Source organism: Echeneis naucrates, chromosome 17, assembly GCF_900963305.1.
Source record: "Echeneis naucrates chromosome 17, fEcheNa1.1, whole genome shotgun sequence".
NCBI lineage: Eukaryota > Metazoa > Chordata > Actinopteri > Carangiformes > Echeneidae > Echeneis > Echeneis naucrates.
In genome coordinates this window covers 13,930,023-13,947,612 of record NC_042527.1, presented here as the reverse complement: position 1 = coordinate 13,947,612, position 17,590 = coordinate 13,930,023, and the positions used below count along the sequence as shown (strand labels likewise).

The window sequence follows — 17,590 nt, the reverse complement described above, 5'->3', positions numbered from 1 at the left end:
AGTAATAGCTTATGCATTTTCAGTACTAGTATTGATAGAAAAATACTTCATGTTTGTTCCTCTACTTTGAGGATACCACTTTGCTTTGTAAACACCTAAATAAGTTTAAATTAAAATTACCTGAAGCAGGGGTCTGTATCAACTTTTTAACTGCAGACAGTTTTCTTCCTGATGACTTAGGGTTCTGCAATAAAAAATATCAACATCGTAAATAATGTTAGAGCAAATTATAATATCAATCAACAATGTAATACTGAACAGGGTTTTTACAGTGTAAATTTAACTTTTTTTTATACCTTTGACAAAGAATGAAGGAAAACGAATACATGCTGGCAATTAAGTATTTTCATTAAAATGTGTTACATCTGTATGATGCATCCATCCATACTTCCAAGATGTTAAATATTTAACAATACTTCATACTAATGTAACAAATAATTACTGTTCCCTCAGCTGGTGTACTGACTACTGAACAGCCTTTGGAGTAAAGGTTTTGGAGCTTCTGTAAGTCCTAACTCTACATATGATATTTCTTATTTGAAAAATCAGAGAGCTGCAAAATTATAAAAAAGAATAGACACAGATGGCCTTGCATGCTCTCCGTTTGTGTTTCTTGTTTTAAATCCTTGAAAAGCAAACTACTGTCTCAATCCATCCACGCCTCCACCTAAATACTTGGCAGAAAATGCAAGGACGGTCTCACTATTAATTCATCTGTTTTTGCGTGATTGCACTGATCCGGTATGGCATGAGTCTGCGTGTTAAAAGACAAGAAATGCTGTTCAGCACCTTTGAAGGGAAGTTTGAATTGTCTCATCTTATTTGATGTCACCGTTAGCTCTGTTGAACTGTATTGACCTTTGTCGCCCGCATGTCCAAGAAGCTGTCTCCGACCTTCCCCCAGCTCTTGGCTGAAGACGCGGATGAAAGTGTTGACGGCTCTCTCCCCGCTCTTTGGACGGCATGTTGGACATCATCGGGGAAATAAACACACTGAAGATCCTTGGAGTACTTTTTGCGCTACCAAAAAAAAAAAAAAAAAAGGAAAGGGGCCAGGTGTGATGAGTTTATCATCACTGAGCAACGGTTTGATAGCTCCGACCAAGCTAGCCCTGATACTGCCTGAGACGGGTCAATAGAGTAATTGCAAACAATATCGAGTATGGTAGTCAATATTAAAATCTCTATCAAGATAATATACAAATAGGTGAAGGGTGGTGGGGGGGTCTTCTCAGCTGTGGGCGGGCAGAAAGGATAGCGTGTGCTGCTAAAGCTAGCTAGCCAGTGGGGTTAGCGTATAGCTGGTTAGCAGGCTATCCGAAGCTAGCTCGCTAGCATGCTGGTTACTTACCTTTCTGGAGGACATAGCGACAAAATATAGTAACTTTAAACTACTGCTGTTGTTCACGTGTTAAACAACACACTCTGTAACTCCAGCCCATCACCGGAGCGTGTTTGTTCCCTTTTGTATAACTCACTAAGATGAAGAAGTTGCGGCGGTTTCACAATCTGAAAAAGGGGTGTTTGATAAACCACCAGCTTGAGCTGGAGGCGGGCGGTGGCGTCTTTTCCCATTCAGAATAACGGCCTGCTACCTTATACGGCAAGTCACGAAACATAAAATGAAGCAGTGTGAATTTGCCTGCCTCACCTGATTCCAGTCATTTGCTGCCTTTTACGAGTCCATATTTTGCATTCAAAATTTGACTCAAGTAAAGCCAAAATAAATAAGGGTAAGAAAGATGATTTCCTGGTATTGTTCATTTATGTACAATTAGACGAATTTGAAATACTTTATAATGCAAAGTATATTTATATCAGCAAGGTAATATAGCTGTTCCACAACTACAGAGGATTAAATGTAAAAAATAAATAAATAAATAAAAATCCTCTTTATCATGAGGGATCTTACAGGGCAGGACAATCATTTTCAGTGCTGTGGTACTGCGGTGGAGTGCTTACACTGTGGAAGTAATACCTTTGTTTGATTCAAAGATCTCAGCACTTTTTACCTCAACAACCTCATTCTTCAGTTCTTTAGTGAAATCGTATGCTCTGTCATCTTAACCTCCACCCTTTAATCTGGGGAAAAAAAGTTTAGTTTTAGACACAGATTGATAGGCAAAGCTTCTGTTTTTATAAACGTGACTCACTATGGAGTAACAACAACCTTCCCATGGACTCAAAACGCAATTTTATTACAGTAAATCCATCCGAATCTCAACATCTTTCAAATAGCAGGTTAAACATACAAAAGCTCACTTAACATACTTGTTTTTTATTAAATATGTAAAAAGCAGGTCAAGTTATTCACAAATAAAATGCAAACATGCAACACGTTGTTTCTTGGGGAATGCATAATGAGTGGGACATGAAAAAAAACATTTACCATTCATTAATTATTGACAGTACAAGTTTACATTCCTTTTCATTTACACAATAATATATGACTAAAGCATTATGGTGCACTGCCCAGTTCAATATTAGTAAATGCAATATTAAGAAAGGGTATACAATGTACTTACTGGAATATAGCATGGCAAATTACTCAGTGAACCGACTCATCTCCCTCAGACCGGTGGTTTAAAAAAAGACTGATCAAACAACTGAAATCTGAACAGACCACAAGTTCCAACTGAAGTTTAAAACTTAAAATGCTTCATTATAGTAAGACTAGTCCACAATGTTTCTTCCTTCCCTATGTTTATGCATACAAAATAAATTCTAATACCAAAACACCTTGTGTAGTGTCAGCAACACGCTGTGGAGCACACTGATTATCTGAAATTGTAAAATTGAAAATGTCATTTGTGAGGATAGCTGTTAAATGGTCATAAGATGGCATTGTACTACATTTTATTCACAATTCATTGACTGTATTGTCCTCCTTCATGAGGATGCAATTGAGAACCTTGCACTATTCCTAAGGATTTACAACAATAAATATGGTTAGGGTCTATGGACAGATTGTCCAATACAGAGTCAAATGTCAGTGCAATATATGGAAGGAGGTTAAATAAGAGCTACTCTGAGCCCTTTCAGGGCTTTGCTTATTGCATTCTTGTGATTAATATTTTTGATATGCAAAAAACAAAACAAAAAAAACAGAAAAGGACAGAAGCTGGGAACTTAACACTTGCACTGACAGGTAATAGTTACCTGTCTAAACTTCAGCATTTCATCACATCTACTGTAGGATTGAATTGACTTTTTCACCCACACAGTCCTTGGAAACTTCTGTGATGGTCTGAGCTTGTCTGCTGGTTGAGGTCGTGACCACAAACCCACCACAGCAGTTCACCAAAAGTCATGAAAAATATCAAACAGTGAGCAGAGGGATATAAAAAAATGTGATGGTGCTTCTATTCAGAAGGTTGCTTCATGTGCTCAGTCTTGGAGAAAACAAAATAAAAATAAATCATGAGGAAAAATGAAAAATCCTTAAACAGTTCTCACATATTAAAACGTGGGGTGTAACTGCAGTGAGGGATGATAGCAGTCAGTATTCATCCTGTTCCTCCTGCTGATCATCTGGTGCTTCCTCGTGGGCTTGCTGGTCCACTTCCTGTCCATCACCCTCAGCCAGCTCCACTTGTTCCTAAAAAAAAAATGGGACACAAAACACCAGTTTGAGGCAAGCATGTGATTTCATACAAAGACCTGTTTTCTTATACCTTTGCCACAAAATAATTTCCACTGGATCTCACCACCGGGGGAAATAGGGCTGTCACATTTTTCTGGTGTACACTGCTACAAAACATCCTCTAGCTGTACTGTATCCTGCCCAGATCGACCCAGGGCCACAGACCAACCTGTTCATCTGAGGCATAGAGGACCTCCATTAGCCGGTCGATAAACGGGGCATTTTCTTCACTCTGTTCCTGGCACAGCAGCTCCACCTCTCTCAGCTTGCTGAAGTAGTAGTCCCTCTCCTTCTCCACCCCTTCCAGTGCCAACTTTAATGTGTTCACCTACAAAAAGAAAATTATTTTTAGCCTGAAAAGTCAAAGCACATAATACTTAATTGACTTTGTTAAGAAATCACAACATGAACTGGACAGTTTTCAAAGAACAATCAGGCTCTGAAGGATCCAGATAAATTTAGGCTAATCCGAAATGAGATTCAAACATAATGTAACTGACAGAAATGTTTTAATAGCACAAATTATATCTACTATAGTGCTGAAACCATACATTAATTATTATATGGCTGACAACCTAAACATTTTAAATAATATAGCAGTGTCACTGATAATTCTGAACAAAATCTAACCTTTGACAGCAATCATATTCTCTCTGAAAAAATGGGTAGCTCAAACCAAGTAATCTGTTTGAGCGTACAAAGTGATGAAATAAAACTGTATGGTAACTTGTCTGTCAACCCCCATGCAGTATGTGAAGGTAGGCAGGAAGACATACTTTTTTGCATTCATTAAAAAAAAATGCATATAAATGGCAGGGAAAAAAAAAAAAAAAAAAAAAAAAAAGGTATAGAGTTTGTTTGTAACTTTACCAGTCAGCGAGTATCATATCTTCATGTCTTAACTAACTTTGCCCAACTTTATTTATTTAAATCAGCCAATGCAAACAGCACCATTTCTGAAAAATATACTACATATTTACTTTCAATTTCTTCCACTGTTTAATTTTCATAAGACAACAGAAGCAACAACGACAGACACAGAAAACACCAAACAGATAAGTAATTAGTCAACAGTTGTTACTTCTGGATGCACCAGCTGTGTCTCTGATCATCTGCTGATGTGTCCATTAAGGTGGAAACACACTTATTGAGATTCAGATCAAACAACACATCATCACACCCAAAACATAACTATCACATATTTACACTGTTTATCTCAATTATATGTAAAGCTACAAACAACAGTGAAAAGTCAGATCAGAAATCAGAGACAGATTTAAAGAAAAGTGGCAAACAGGGTACAGAAAATTGTATAATCTATTTAAGTTTATACACTTTGTGGTTTGCGGGCAACATTAGTTGTGTGAACTCATTTGAAAAAGTGGAGTTGCTCAAAACGTTATCTATAATTCAGTCTTCTCAGCCAATAACTTCTTTGAAGTCGCAGCTCCCCTCGAATCAACATTCACAGCAGCCATGGCAAATTGAAAGAGAGTGCAATTCAATCGTGACCACAGACAGAGCTGGAAGGAGGTACGTGAGCAATGTGGGAAAAAAAGATAAAGTGGGGGACAAAAGACAGCGAGATGTCCGAATCAATACACATGAACATACCTGCTCGGTAAGATGTGTGACCTGTGCTTCCAGTTCTTTCTCTCCTTTGGCAGGAGTTGCTGTTGCAGGGATCTTTTTGGCTGAAGAGGGCCGGGATGTTGGTGTTGAGGACTTGGGGGTCGTTGCACTTGACCTTGATGCTCCTAAAAGCAAATTTTTACAATTCACACTTAGATGACCTGATTTTTCACCAGTACCCTAAAGCACAACTCAGTATTGTATCATTTACTGTGATAACGCATATGAGTTATCATCAATGTATTTCTGCCTCAGAAGTGCATTTGGAGTAAAACGTCTGAATTTCAGAACATTAATTCTTTCTACTGCATCACAAGAGACAACTGCATTTAAACTCATCACGAATCATTTGTAAACTGGACATTACCTGCAGTAGGGGAGCTGGCTGCATGGTGGGACTTCTTTGGCAGGTTGAAGATTTGCTCACCGGGGTCAGGTGGGGGAATGGCATCCTGACCCTGTCTGGCGGCAACTGGGTCATACTCTTTACCGTCATAATTGGCATCAAAGAACTTCTTAAACCATTGGATGAAATCAAGATTGTCTTGAAATCTGCCTTTGACCAGTTTCTCCACAGGAATTATCTGATCAAAGAGAAGGGTCAAACACAGGCTCATTCATACACAGGATGGAATGATGTCTTATAATAATGACATTGATGATAAGTGGAAAAAGATCATAGTGAAATTTGTGAACTCACCTTGTCCACATTCATTCGTTTGAAGGATGCTTGCAACAGTTTGAAATTGTGAATGTACTCATGCTCCAATTTAGCTTGAAACTTGACCTTCTTAAGACTGATGCAGCCAGGGAAGAGCAGATCCATGAACTGGCAATATGCAGCTCCTGCAGATGAAGTAAAAAGTTTGTTGAGCATATAAACCCTTGCTTGAGGAGATGACAGCAAAGTCACTCAAACTAAAGAAATCCCCTGGAATAACAGAGAACCAGGGGCAATTTTCTATGTCCAGATTATCACCTAGTTAGCCTAGAATCAAAATTATTAATGGGTAGAATGGCTTATATTCACTTTTATCTATTTAAAAAAAAAAAAAAAAAGGCGCCAGCTCAACTGCTAGTGGGGAACTGGACGCCAACAAGTAAAACTACAAATCCAATAAGAGAACACAGAGGAAGTAATAGACATAAAGAAGACTGTACCAAAACCTGTGTGAGTGTGTAAATCTCTTTTTGTGTAGGCAGAGTGACTGAAATTGGATTACTTGGTCACAGCAGGAGAGCACGGCAGGCTACAAGTTTATTTATAGACAGTTCTCTGCCAGGGATAGCTGAGCATGTTTCCACAAGTCGCCGTAACTGCCATCTTAAACTGAAAACGATTTAACGCAGAAGATGTAATCTCTGCAATATCCTTCTCATCTCACAGAGTCTGGCTGATATATTGTTCTTAAGGGGAGGGAAGAGGACAAGATGAGGACACAGAAGGTTTACATTAAGTTCTCACCTGAGGAGAGCTGCTCCACTTTTGTATAGTTTAGGCAGAGAATATCATTAACCCAGGCAGTAATGTCATGCCTGCTCATAGTCTCCTGGGTTATTGAGGTAGAATATACGTTGACCGCCATCCCCCAGCTGCAACAGAAAAGCAATAAGACTCAATAATGAAAGCAATGTAACAACATGCAGTTGAAAGAAAAGGACCACACTGTACTGTATCCACTCAAAGGATTGTTTGTAACAGTTGGACTTTACAAACCCAGAAACTGTAACCACTTTACAGCGACTGGCTGCAATGAGTGTTATTCAAAACAGTCTACCCATCAAATCACATCATAATTAGCAATGACTTGAATAAATCCCTTTAATACTGGAAAACACACAGCAAGAATGTGTTATAACAGACTGATGACAGACCGGCACACAAAAAAGTCCAGGAGCAAACATATACTAACACTGGCTAAAACATTTGACCCCTCATTGCTGCATGAACATACCCTTTCTCACAGAGCACGTACATGTCATACAGTATTAGACAAACAATAACACAGGCAAGGGTCCAATGAGGACACAGTTTAACTTGCAAGACTAAGTTAGACCTTGATACTATCCAAAACCTTACCTTTGTATACCATATTGTTGTAATAATAATAATAATAATAATAATAATAATAATAAATGCTTCACATCTGTAGTGCAATAAATTAGAAACAGCAACTATTTTCCACTCATTGGAATATAAAACATGGTCTCAACTTTATATTATGATTTAACCTGTCAATTTGAGAGGGTTGTTTTGCAACTTTTGACTGCAACATTTTAAGCACATTCTTGCCCTCATCATGAAGAACAAAATTAATCTCTACACTTGACACACTAACAAAAGTCTGCTTTGCTCAAGTAATACTTTACAGGTTATGTTGCTAATAAACTTTTGCAATATTAACACTGAGACTGAAAGAGGCCGCATGGGCCCTTGCATTTCATTTTACCTGGTTGTAAAGACGAACTACTGCACAGTGCAACTAGAAGGATGGCACAATTTTATCAAAAACTGTGGCTTTTGGGCTCCCAGGGCATCTGCCCCACTTACTTTGGAGATATTAAGGTCTATACACTGTAAGCACCCAATGAGCCAGAAAATGCATCAACAAAATGCTACAATATCGCCCGCAATTAAATTTTTGTCACCTCTTAAAGCAAGAAACTGGATATGCATGTATGGTTTTAGTAAACCTGAGATGCTATCCTAAACACACTGAAATAGACCTAGATAAATCTCACAAATATATTTTGATATTGGTCATGCTTGGAAAAACCATTCTGTTTATCAGTTGGAGATTGAATGCGCCTTCTTTTTTATGCCAAGGGGAAAAGGGGTTTCAGGAAAACAGCCATTTCATCTTCATGAAGCTATGAAGTTGAGCTTATTTATTTATTCATTTATTTTTAAAACTTGGTAGAGAAGCACTGATTTAAAATGAATGATCATACCACAGTTTACGGTTGCACTGAATTGTACCATGTTGTTCTGACATAAGTTTCGACCAACCCTTTTATGTCAGTGAGGGTTAGGAAACAGTAAATCCTATGGATAATTTAAAGTTGTAACAATTGGTTGACTAATTTATCAGTCAAGTGGCAGATTATTAACTACACTCACTGGTCACTATATTAGGTACACCTGTTCAACTGTGTGTTAATGCAGATATCTTATCAACCAATCATATGGCAGCAACTTAAAAGTATTTAGGCAGGTAGACAAAGTCAGTACAATCTGCTGTGGTTCAACCTGAGTATCAGAGTGGGGAAAAGGTGATTTAAGTGGTCTTGAACGTGGCGTGGTTGTTAGCACCACAGTGGGTATTTGAGAAGCTGCTGATCTACTGGGGTTGTCACTCACAACCATCTCTAGGGTTTACAGAGAATGAAGAAGAGAAAATACCCAGTAAGCTGTAGTTCTCTGGGGGAAAAAGGCTTGTTGATGCCAGAGGTCAGAGGAGAATTGACACACTGGTTCGAGCCAACAGAAAGGCACCAGTAACTTAAACAACTGCTAGTTACAACCAAAGTATGCAGAAGAGCAGGTCCAATCACACAGCACATCAAACCTTGAAACAGAAGACTACAAGTCCCATTCCTGTCAGCTAAAATCAGGAAATTGAGGCTACAATTCACACAAGCTCACCAAAAATGGACAATCAAAGATTGAAAAACCTTGCCTAAACAAATTAGTCTCATTTCTGCAGTGACATTTGGATGGTAGGGTCAGAGTTTGGCATATGAATAAATAAAAAGCATTGCTCCATATTGTCTAGTATCAACTATTTAGGCTGCTGGAGCTCATGTAATGATGTGGGGGATATTTTCTTGGCACACTTTTGGCCCCCAAGTATCAATTCAGCATTGGGGTAACACCCCAGCCTTCATGCCCACACAGCACCCATCTTCTTATGGCTAAAATAATCAAAAACTGATTTCTTAAACAAGACAATAGGTTTGTTGTATTCAAGTGGCCCCCACAGATGCTAGATCTCAATCCAACAGAGCACCTTAGGGATTTGGTGTTTTGGAAGAGTCACATCATGGATGTTCAGGCAAAAAATCTGTAGCGATGTGTGCGATGCGTCATTTCAAGATGGACCAAACTCTCTGAGGAATGTTTCCAGCCCCTCGTTACATCGATGCAATGGAGAATTTAGGCAGTACTAACAAGGAGTGCCAGTTTAAGTGGCCAGTGAGTATATCTTACTGATCGATTCATTATTTCATTCATTCACACTGAGGGACTTTCTGTTTAACCTTCACATACGTGACAGTACATAAAATCTCTTTAGGTCTGTCTGCCAGACAAAACAAACAGTACAGCAGGACAATAACCTGCAACCATTAAAATGACAATAAAGTGGGATAATCCACTCAGTTTCAACGAATACATTATAACCTTCATGAGAGATTGTTGGACTGCTCTATTAGGCTGCTGTGAATCTAATAAACTGCCAACAGAGTGAACAATAATGGAAAAAAAAAATCTAAAATATCCACCATATACATTGATCAGGTTCATCAGTTCGCCCCCAAAAACATTGAAGGATATAAGGAAGACCGGGACATCTGCATTCAAACATGGCAGCAGCTAATAAGGTATTAAATCATGCCAAATCATCGTCGCCATCACCATCAGCTAGCAGACACCGAGCTATGCGGGGTAATAACAGCAGACGGTGATTAAAGCGAGGCTGTGGCAGCCCTGCAGGGACGGATCCTCCGCTCCGGCAGGAAGGAGAGCGGGCCGGAGGAGCTCATGTCAACAAAGCGGATGTATGGAGCCGCTGCTAGCATGCTTTGTTAGCCGGCGCAGGGATAGCCACCCAGGGCTGGGCTGATGCCTGGACTCGCACAGAGACGGAGGGAAGGAGGAGGAGGAGGAGGGGGGGGGGGCTGCTTAGGAGACATGTAAATGAACGGTAACACACAACAACAACACACACACACACACACAAGTGACAATATTGTGGCGATATTATGCAGCCGCCAAGTGTCACGAGGAGAATATTCTAGCAGCGGCTGTCTGTGCACTCCTGACATCAGACATCCACCCCCCCAACAAAAAAATCATAAAAGAAATAAATGAAGCCCTCCCTGAGCAACAGCGCTCCGATATGGCTGACAACGTTAGGCGGCGATCCGGGGTTTTGTACGCCGGCAGGGAGAGGGTTTATTCGGCCAAGTTGAGGGACTGACGCCATAGACTGAAGGCTAACATGACAGGAGACTGGAAGACAACGAGGAGGAGTGGGGGGGGGCAGAGGATAGGTGCAAAGCCGAGGAGGAGGCCAGAATGCAGGTTTCTGTGATTTTTGTTATTTTTCGTCCAACATGAAACCAAATGCGGCATTACACCGTGTTACCTGTAGGCGCGTTCTCCCCGCACTGTATTTTTCCTGTAGGGAATGATGTTGGTTCCGTTGTCCGGGACGATGTCGTTGTTATTCTCTCCATTTGGGGAAAGGGCTTGGGTGGGACCGGGCATTTGGGTCTCTAAAGATGTCGAACAGATACTCTGTTCTCTGTCCGGCCGAGGAGGAGGGGGGGAAAAAAATAAACAAGAGGAGCGGTGCAAAACAAAATGCTCAGAAAGTGCTGCACCTCCGGGTATCTCTCTCCCTGTCTGCTTATTCTTCACAAATCTCTGCCCGAGTGACGTCGCTGCACCCTGCACCACGTGACCGCCGGGGCTGGCCGCCTCTTCCTGATGGTGGGCTATTTCAGTACACCAAATTACATTGATCACTGGATGTGCCACAAAAGCATCATCATCATCATCATCATCGGTCCCCAACAGTGCTTTTTCAGATGCAGATCGACTCTGTCACTCTGCCAGGCCACTTGTCAGATCCTCGAAGAGACAAAACCCAATCAACTGAGAGAGGATGAGTCTGATTTGAAAAAAAAAAAAAAGTGTGTGTGTGTGTGTGTGTTGGGGGGGGTTGTAGCCCACCCAGTTTCGCCCTAAACCCCCCGCCATAATAATCAAACAGTTGCTCAGCACTCTAACACCTAACAGATGGGGCTAAAAGAAAAATAAGGCAAAAATAGTAAAAGATGACCACATGTGGCATTGTCAGATAAATGCTGCTGAATACTAACCAAATTAATCAATGCTACCACCTCACTTTAAATCACTCATATGCGCAACATAGAAATTACTTATAAGACAGTATAAATTAGTTGTAGGGGTGTAATTGTCAATTACTTTCCTCATTATTGTAGTAGCAGTAGTGGAAAAAAAATTGTGACTAAATACCTGCTGTGACTTCAGGTCACAATTGAAGGTAAAATCTTTAAATGGGGTTATTTTTGTTCTAAATATCGAAGCTCATTATCAGAATTGAGAATGATGTACACCACGTTTTGCCTTTTAAAAACCTAAGAATGTGAAGATGTTTAATTAAAATGATAAATCAATTACCAAAATGCATACTGCTTACAAATACTCAATGAACAGCAAATCTATCAGTTAAAACGGGCAGTTAAACCTCTCTAATTCAATTGTGTTTATGTAAATGCATTTACAACTGCAACTAATCAATCTATTCAGATGAATTCATTTTAAGCATAACTATCTGGTTTCATGAATTATCTATGGCAGATGAATGCATGTCTGTAGCAATAGTTATTGTCTATAATGATTAGTTCATTAGAACAGTTTTTAAGGGGAGTCATCCTTTAACGCCGATTTACAGGATCCAGCTTTTAGGTGGAATAATTTACTGCTTCTCTTTGTCTTATGCAACAGTAAACTAAATCTTTGCTTTTACTATAGTTGATTGGTCATAGCAAATTATGAATTGGTCAATAAGCCTCTTGGAAATTGTGAAGGGCCTTTTCTAAAGCATTTTATAGATCAAATGATTAATCAAGAAAATATCTGTAGAATGACTCAATAATCAAATTAATAGTTGCAGCTACATTTTCTTTCAGTGGACAATTGCGTAAAATCTCCATAGATTATTTTGTCCAGTGTACAATTAATCAACATATTCTCGATCAAAAATGTTTAATTTACACACCCCATCAGGGGCATAACAATACAGTGTGTTAGTCCTTAGGACCAAAGTTAAGTTGTGTTGGGGTTAAAATAACAAACACGGACTAACACAGAACGACAAAACAACACATTCCCTGGGTTGTTAAACTATCTCCTGTTGCCACCTCTGTTTTTTACATTCTTGTGTGTGTGTGTGTGCACAGGCATGCATGTGTTTGTGCGTGCACGCACATGTAGTGTGCTGCTGAGCAACCACTCACAACAGGACACAAAACACTTTTATACAATACATTGGTATTGGTTTTGAGAATGCGAGTGACTGAGTGTATCATTACACCCCTAAAGTCCAAATCCATGTGTGAGTCAGGAAGAAAAGCCAGCTCAGCCCAACCTTATATGCACATGGTTAGTAATCAAGGATAAGAAGCTGTTGTGTAAGTGAACCAGCAGGTCACAGTATTTAACAGACATGATGAAAAACTGATTTCCCATAAACAGCAGTGGACTATAACACCAGCTAATACCACACAGCTACAATTTTTTATGCAGGAATTTTATGGAAGTATGTCAAGCTGTTAACATAGCATCAAACACCACCAATGAAGTAGCCTGTGCCAAAACCTCAGGGACGAATCATTTTCCCCCATTATTCTGTAGTGTTGTTTGATTGCCCTGATTTTTTTTTTTTTTTATTTCAGGTTATTTTCAAATGATCCTATAATCGTTGTTTAGAGAAGTTAAACAGAGAAGGTGAAGCTGATAAACCTGTATCTTAAGATCAATACAACGATTCATCCAGCATATGTCAGTCCAAAGGTGAATTAAGATAACTCAAGATTTTGGTAATGCTTTCATTTTTGTGTCACTGTCAGCATTGTCTGTTCTTGGAAATTTAAAGTCTATTTTTTTTTTTAACCCATAAAATATTTTGTTAAATACATTATTGTTATTGCCATAAGCTGAAAAAACCTCATTCAAGTGAAAAGAAACATCTTCTAGAGCACTTTAACAAACTTAATTATCAAATCTTCCTTTGAACACTTACACTTCCAGCTGCAGTAATTATCTTTTTTAGCAAGGTAATTAATTACTGTTCATTTTTTTGGTAATTTATACTTTTTAAATGCTAAATGATGCTAAATGATGTCAACACAATTCTTGAGCATTATTGAGTGCTCACTTACACTCAAACTAAAACTCTAGTGCCACCCTCAGGCCAAAGTTGATATCACTTTTTAAACTACAAGTAAGGAACATTTTACTTGTAGCCTATAAACAGACTATTAAATTTAAATCTTAATAATCTCAAACACAACTCTGGCTACTGGAATATAATTATGTTCTATTTTCAATCTCTTCACAAGAAACCATTATTTTACCTTTGTTTGTTGTTTTATTTTGTGTTGTTATGTAATGATCATCCTGATCCGTGGCTAAACCTTGATAAAGTCAACTTCTGTTGAATGATGTAAGATTTCTGGCAACGCTGCCTTGCTTTCAAGATGTTATAAACACATATTCCAAATTCCAACGGTGCTACACCATGAAATGGTGGCTCTAATTTACACCATCTGTCTCATTTATTCAACTTTAACCAATCGCACTGAAGCTTTTAAAAGTCGTGTTAGCAAAGTCGATGCACAGTATATTTCTCAGATTGCACTTTTGACTGTGTCGGCAACAAATCATCGGCACTTATCTTTTAAGTGTTTCTTGAATATTCACAATTTATTAGGAAAAAAAAAATGAAGGCAGTGTAGAAAACCTCAATCTGGAGGGTCAATCTGAGGGGATGTATTTTGCACCCTCCCTTACACAACTGGGTCAAAAGTACTCTTTCGCCTTAACACAAAAACACAAAGCACAACCAAGTCTTAATCTCTAGGATGCTAGGAACTTGTCCACTAGCAACTAAAAGCACGCATTTCCACTACAGTAATGTTAAAGGCCCCATCAGACTGGAAAGTGACAACTGCCGCAAAGTCATCTCATCACAATCTCACAATTGCAAAAACAAAGGTCTTATCAGGTAGCAAACAGCAAAACTTCAGTGGCAGCAAATACAAAAACTAACTCTTCCCTGAGGCACTGGCATGCTGTTTCCAGGTTGTCACTGAAATTAACTTTCCACTTCCCAATCTGAAGGGCCTTAAAGTGCCACCAGAGAGGTGCAACTGAGAAGTATGCAAATAAGGTGATAAGGAATGAACAAGGCCTATTTTTGCACAGCACATTCACCTGTAGAGGAATTGTTGTCGATGATGCTCTGAACAAAAGCCTAGGATCTAATTACATTACACTGAGAGCACAAAAGGTTTTACGCATTTCCCTGTGAAAACATCTTGAAAAAGGAATGATTCTGTCTATCAGTGTGTTACCGGTGTTCAGTTCAAGAACAGCACTGTAAACGCTCTTAAAAAGAGAAAAGAGAAGAAACACATACTGGCAGTTGTGTTGCTGGGGTCAGAGAAATCAGAATATACAATTTGAGTTAAGTTTAGAGAACAGATCTATAAGCTCAAAGCTCAAACTCAGAGCTCAAAGAAAGACTTATGTGGTCAACTCAGTGCACTGCAAGATGATGCTGCATTTCATTGCACACAGCCTTACATTGTTCATTGTCTGGCTGAACATTTGGCTTCAAAATCTGTAATAGGCCTACATGCAGGGGTAGCAGTAAACTTAAGATATTTAAATTCTGAGTGGAGTCCAGCGAGCTCAGTGCATAGATAAATAATAAGTTGGAATAGATTTTAATGCCGCAACATTTCTTTAGTGCAGGTCAAAGGTATGCTCAAATCCACAGAAAGCAGAGCATGCTCTGCTCTTTCTACAAATGCGTCATAAAACTCACTAACCTGCTACTTGTTACGTGTAAGACATGAGCTTCCCTTTTATGTTTTACTCATGAGTTCAGACGCCGTGTGGTTTCTGGACTTTTATTCAGGCATTTGAACGTTGGTACTGGCTCATAATTCAACAATCCCTCAAAATGGTTGGAAAATGAAGCCAGCTGGCCAGCAAACCCTTCCAACAAGCATCTGCTTTGTGAAGCTTTTCTGTTCGTGTTGTTTGCTGTCAAGTGTTGTGAAGGTGGGGGAATACGTTTGTGATGTGTAGGCCAAAATCTATAATGCTAGGTTCATTGCATTTGAGGAAAGGCAGAGCTGTGCTTGCGCTTTCTCCATTTATATCCCAGCTGTGACTCTTATGCACTGGACAATCAAGTGGGTGGGTGAGGGGTGGCAGCCTCACCCAGCAAATCAAACCCTCAGCATTCAAAAAAAGAGCAAAGAGGTCACTGGAACCCTGAGCTGTGGGTTGGAAAGGTTGAAAGATACTGTTACTATTTATAGTGCATAAATATTATTGACTGGAAAAGAGGTTTATAGATTTACAAATCACTTCCAGGGGGGGACTACAAACCTAACTGGACAGAAGGGGACCAGGGTCAGTGAGGTGGGAGCACCTCTTATAGGCATTCCCTTCGGATCCAACATGAGAGGAGAGTTTGAATTTGCCATTTGTCAAAGACTAATTTACACCGAAGATCCATCACCAGGGCAAACCTCGGCCTCCCCGTGTTTCTGTCGTGTGCCTCCCCTGCTCAGAAGCAGCGTTAACTGGGGTTGATTTAGATTGGGAGGCACATAAGAGGCAGTTATCTTATTTCTTAGATTTTTAAAAGCGAGTCCGCCACTGAGCAGCTAGCCGCGGTGAATGAAGCTAACTCAGCTCCGGTTCCCAAGTGACAGTTAAATGAGAGACAATGATTTGATAGCATGCTCTCACACAGAGCCGCAGAGAAACAGAAAGAGAGAGTTTTATTTCAGTATTTTTAACCAAGCCAGACTATACTTACAGTCAAGGAAGCACATTTCCTTCAGCCAACTGCCAAGTTAGAGTAAGCTAATGTCGCTCCTGCCGACACTTTGTCAGAGCAGTGACAGCCGACATATGCCCTGACCCGGGGAAACATCTCCGCTCCGACCGGCCAACTAACGCGTCAAAACGCACCGCCTTTTGCATTAAAACCTTCTTCTGCAGCTTTCTTATCAAACGGCAGACTGCAATCACTCAGCAAAGCGAACTGGACTTACCAGTGAACTCGGATCCGCAGGTTACAAGGTGTTAAATAAAAAAAAAAAAGAGAGAGAGAGAGAGAGAGAGAGAGAGAGAAGCCTTTTTCCGGCTGAGTCACCCCACCCTCAAACGCCCATTCTCGCTACGCGTTGAGCCAAGAGCGGAGAGCTGATTGGACAGCGCTTCAACGGAGAGGCAATTTATTGGCTCACTGTTGACATCTGTCGCAAAGTTGACCAATCACGTGTTGATGCGTTGATCATTTAACACTAAAGACAACTTTCCGGCTCGCACGGTGTAATTTCACTTTTCTTTACAACAAATCTCAGAAGATTTTCCTAAATTTAAATACTAACCGTGTAGAAGCGTTTAAGCCTGTAAGTTCCATCATCAACACTTACTGCTACTACTGAGGTACTTGTATTAATATGTGGAGATCTCAACCCCAACTGACTGGATAATGTTTTCTTTTTTGTTTTTAGATTTTATATTTTTATTTTTATTTTGATGAGCTCCTGGCTAGGTGAATTCCCTCTTGCAGATGAATAAAGTTAGATCTATCTATATATCTACTCCTACTACTACTACTACTACTACTACTAATAATAATAATAATAATAAAGTTCTCTGCCCATATTTCCATATGTTATATGATTCGGTGATTAGACAGCTTTAATATGTAGACAGTATTTTGTTGTGTTGTTCGTTTAGGCTTGATTTTTGTTGTTTTTATTATTGTTTTAGATTTTATTCACTGTATGAAAATTACTGAATTAATGAAAAAAATATTTTTGTTGTTGTTGGGGTTTTTTTGTTTTTGTTTTTTGTTTTCTTTGTTTTTTTTTTGGGGGGGGGGGGGTAGTGGAGCATCACCTTTGATGATGTCACTGTGAGTTCTTGTGGAATACTAGGAGTATAAGTATAAGTATATACATTTACATACTAACAATTAATTGACAGTAATGATTACCTTTTTCAAAAAAGAGATTATCATTAATATTATGTGTATACTGGCAGGGTAACAGTGAACTCTTGCATTCTTGTGGCAAAGCTGTCATTAGTTTAAAAGGCCTTACTGAAGAATACTCTACTTTGTTAACCAGCCAAATATAATCCAATACAAACTGTTTTTTGATTTTTTTTTTTTTTGGACAAAAGTAAATAGTCTGTTCAAAATTTGCCTCTCTGATTAAGGAAGCCTGACATTCAGCCACTTACAAAAC

General features: G+C 39.3%; 2 protein-coding genes across 5 annotated transcripts in view; both read right to left on the bottom strand.

Moving 5' to 3' along the window:
• spidr (scaffold protein involved in DNA repair) overlaps positions 1–1,512 on the bottom strand; it is a 30,506-nt gene extending 28,994 nt beyond the window's left edge. The window contains exons 1-3 of one of the 2 annotated variants that reach the window (XM_029524443.1): positions 1,352–1,512; positions 859–1,020; positions 121–184 (exon numbers count right to left, since the gene is read on the bottom strand). In XM_029524443.1, coding sequence (XP_029380303.1) covers positions 121–184; positions 859–1,020; positions 1,352–1,366 — 241 coding nt within the window. In that variant the 5' untranslated portion in view covers positions 1,367–1,512. Of the gene's footprint in view, positions 1–120; positions 185–858; positions 1,021–1,351 lie in introns of those variants that run through there. The other variant, XM_029524444.1, reaches the window with a different exon arrangement.
• Positions 1,513–2,176: 664 nt separating this feature from the next.
• On the bottom strand, positions 2,177–16,421 carry mapre2 (microtubule-associated protein, RP/EB family, member 2). 3 transcript variants are annotated; one of them, XM_029524446.1, is made up of 7 exons: positions 16,385–16,421; positions 6,741–6,868; positions 5,976–6,121; positions 5,643–5,859; positions 5,258–5,400; positions 3,813–3,971; positions 2,177–3,598 (listed from the first exon to the last, which is right to left on the bottom strand). In XM_029524446.1, exons 2-7 carry the CDS (start codon positions 6,859–6,861, stop codon positions 3,500–3,502), a joined length of 885 nt encoding a protein of 294 aa, XP_029380306.1. In that variant the 5' UTR covers positions 6,862–6,868; positions 16,385–16,421; the 3' UTR covers positions 2,177–3,499. The 3 variants fall into 3 exon arrangements, with proteins under 3 accessions (XP_029380306.1, XP_029380307.1, XP_029380305.1); XM_029524447.1 differs by lacking the exon at positions 16,385–16,421 and adding an exon at positions 16,147–16,326; XM_029524445.1 differs by lacking the exon at positions 16,385–16,421 and adding an exon at positions 10,645–10,913.
• Positions 16,422–17,590: the final 1,169 nt, after the last annotated feature.

Excerpts from the sequence above, each read along its gene's own strand:
- mapre2 (XM_029524445.1), bottom strand. The coding sequence starts at position 10,766 with ATGCCCGGTCCCACCCAAGCCCTTTCCCCAAATGGAGAGAATAACAAC. Across the intron at positions 6,869-10,644 it reads CGGGGAGAACGCGCCTACAG|CTGGGGGATGGCGGTCAACG; the intron begins GTAACACGGTGT and ends TTTCTGTTGCAG. Across the intron at positions 5,860-5,975 it reads AACGAATGAATGTGGACAAG|ATAATTCCTGTGGAGAAACT; the intron begins GTGAGTTCACAA and ends CTCTTTGATCAG.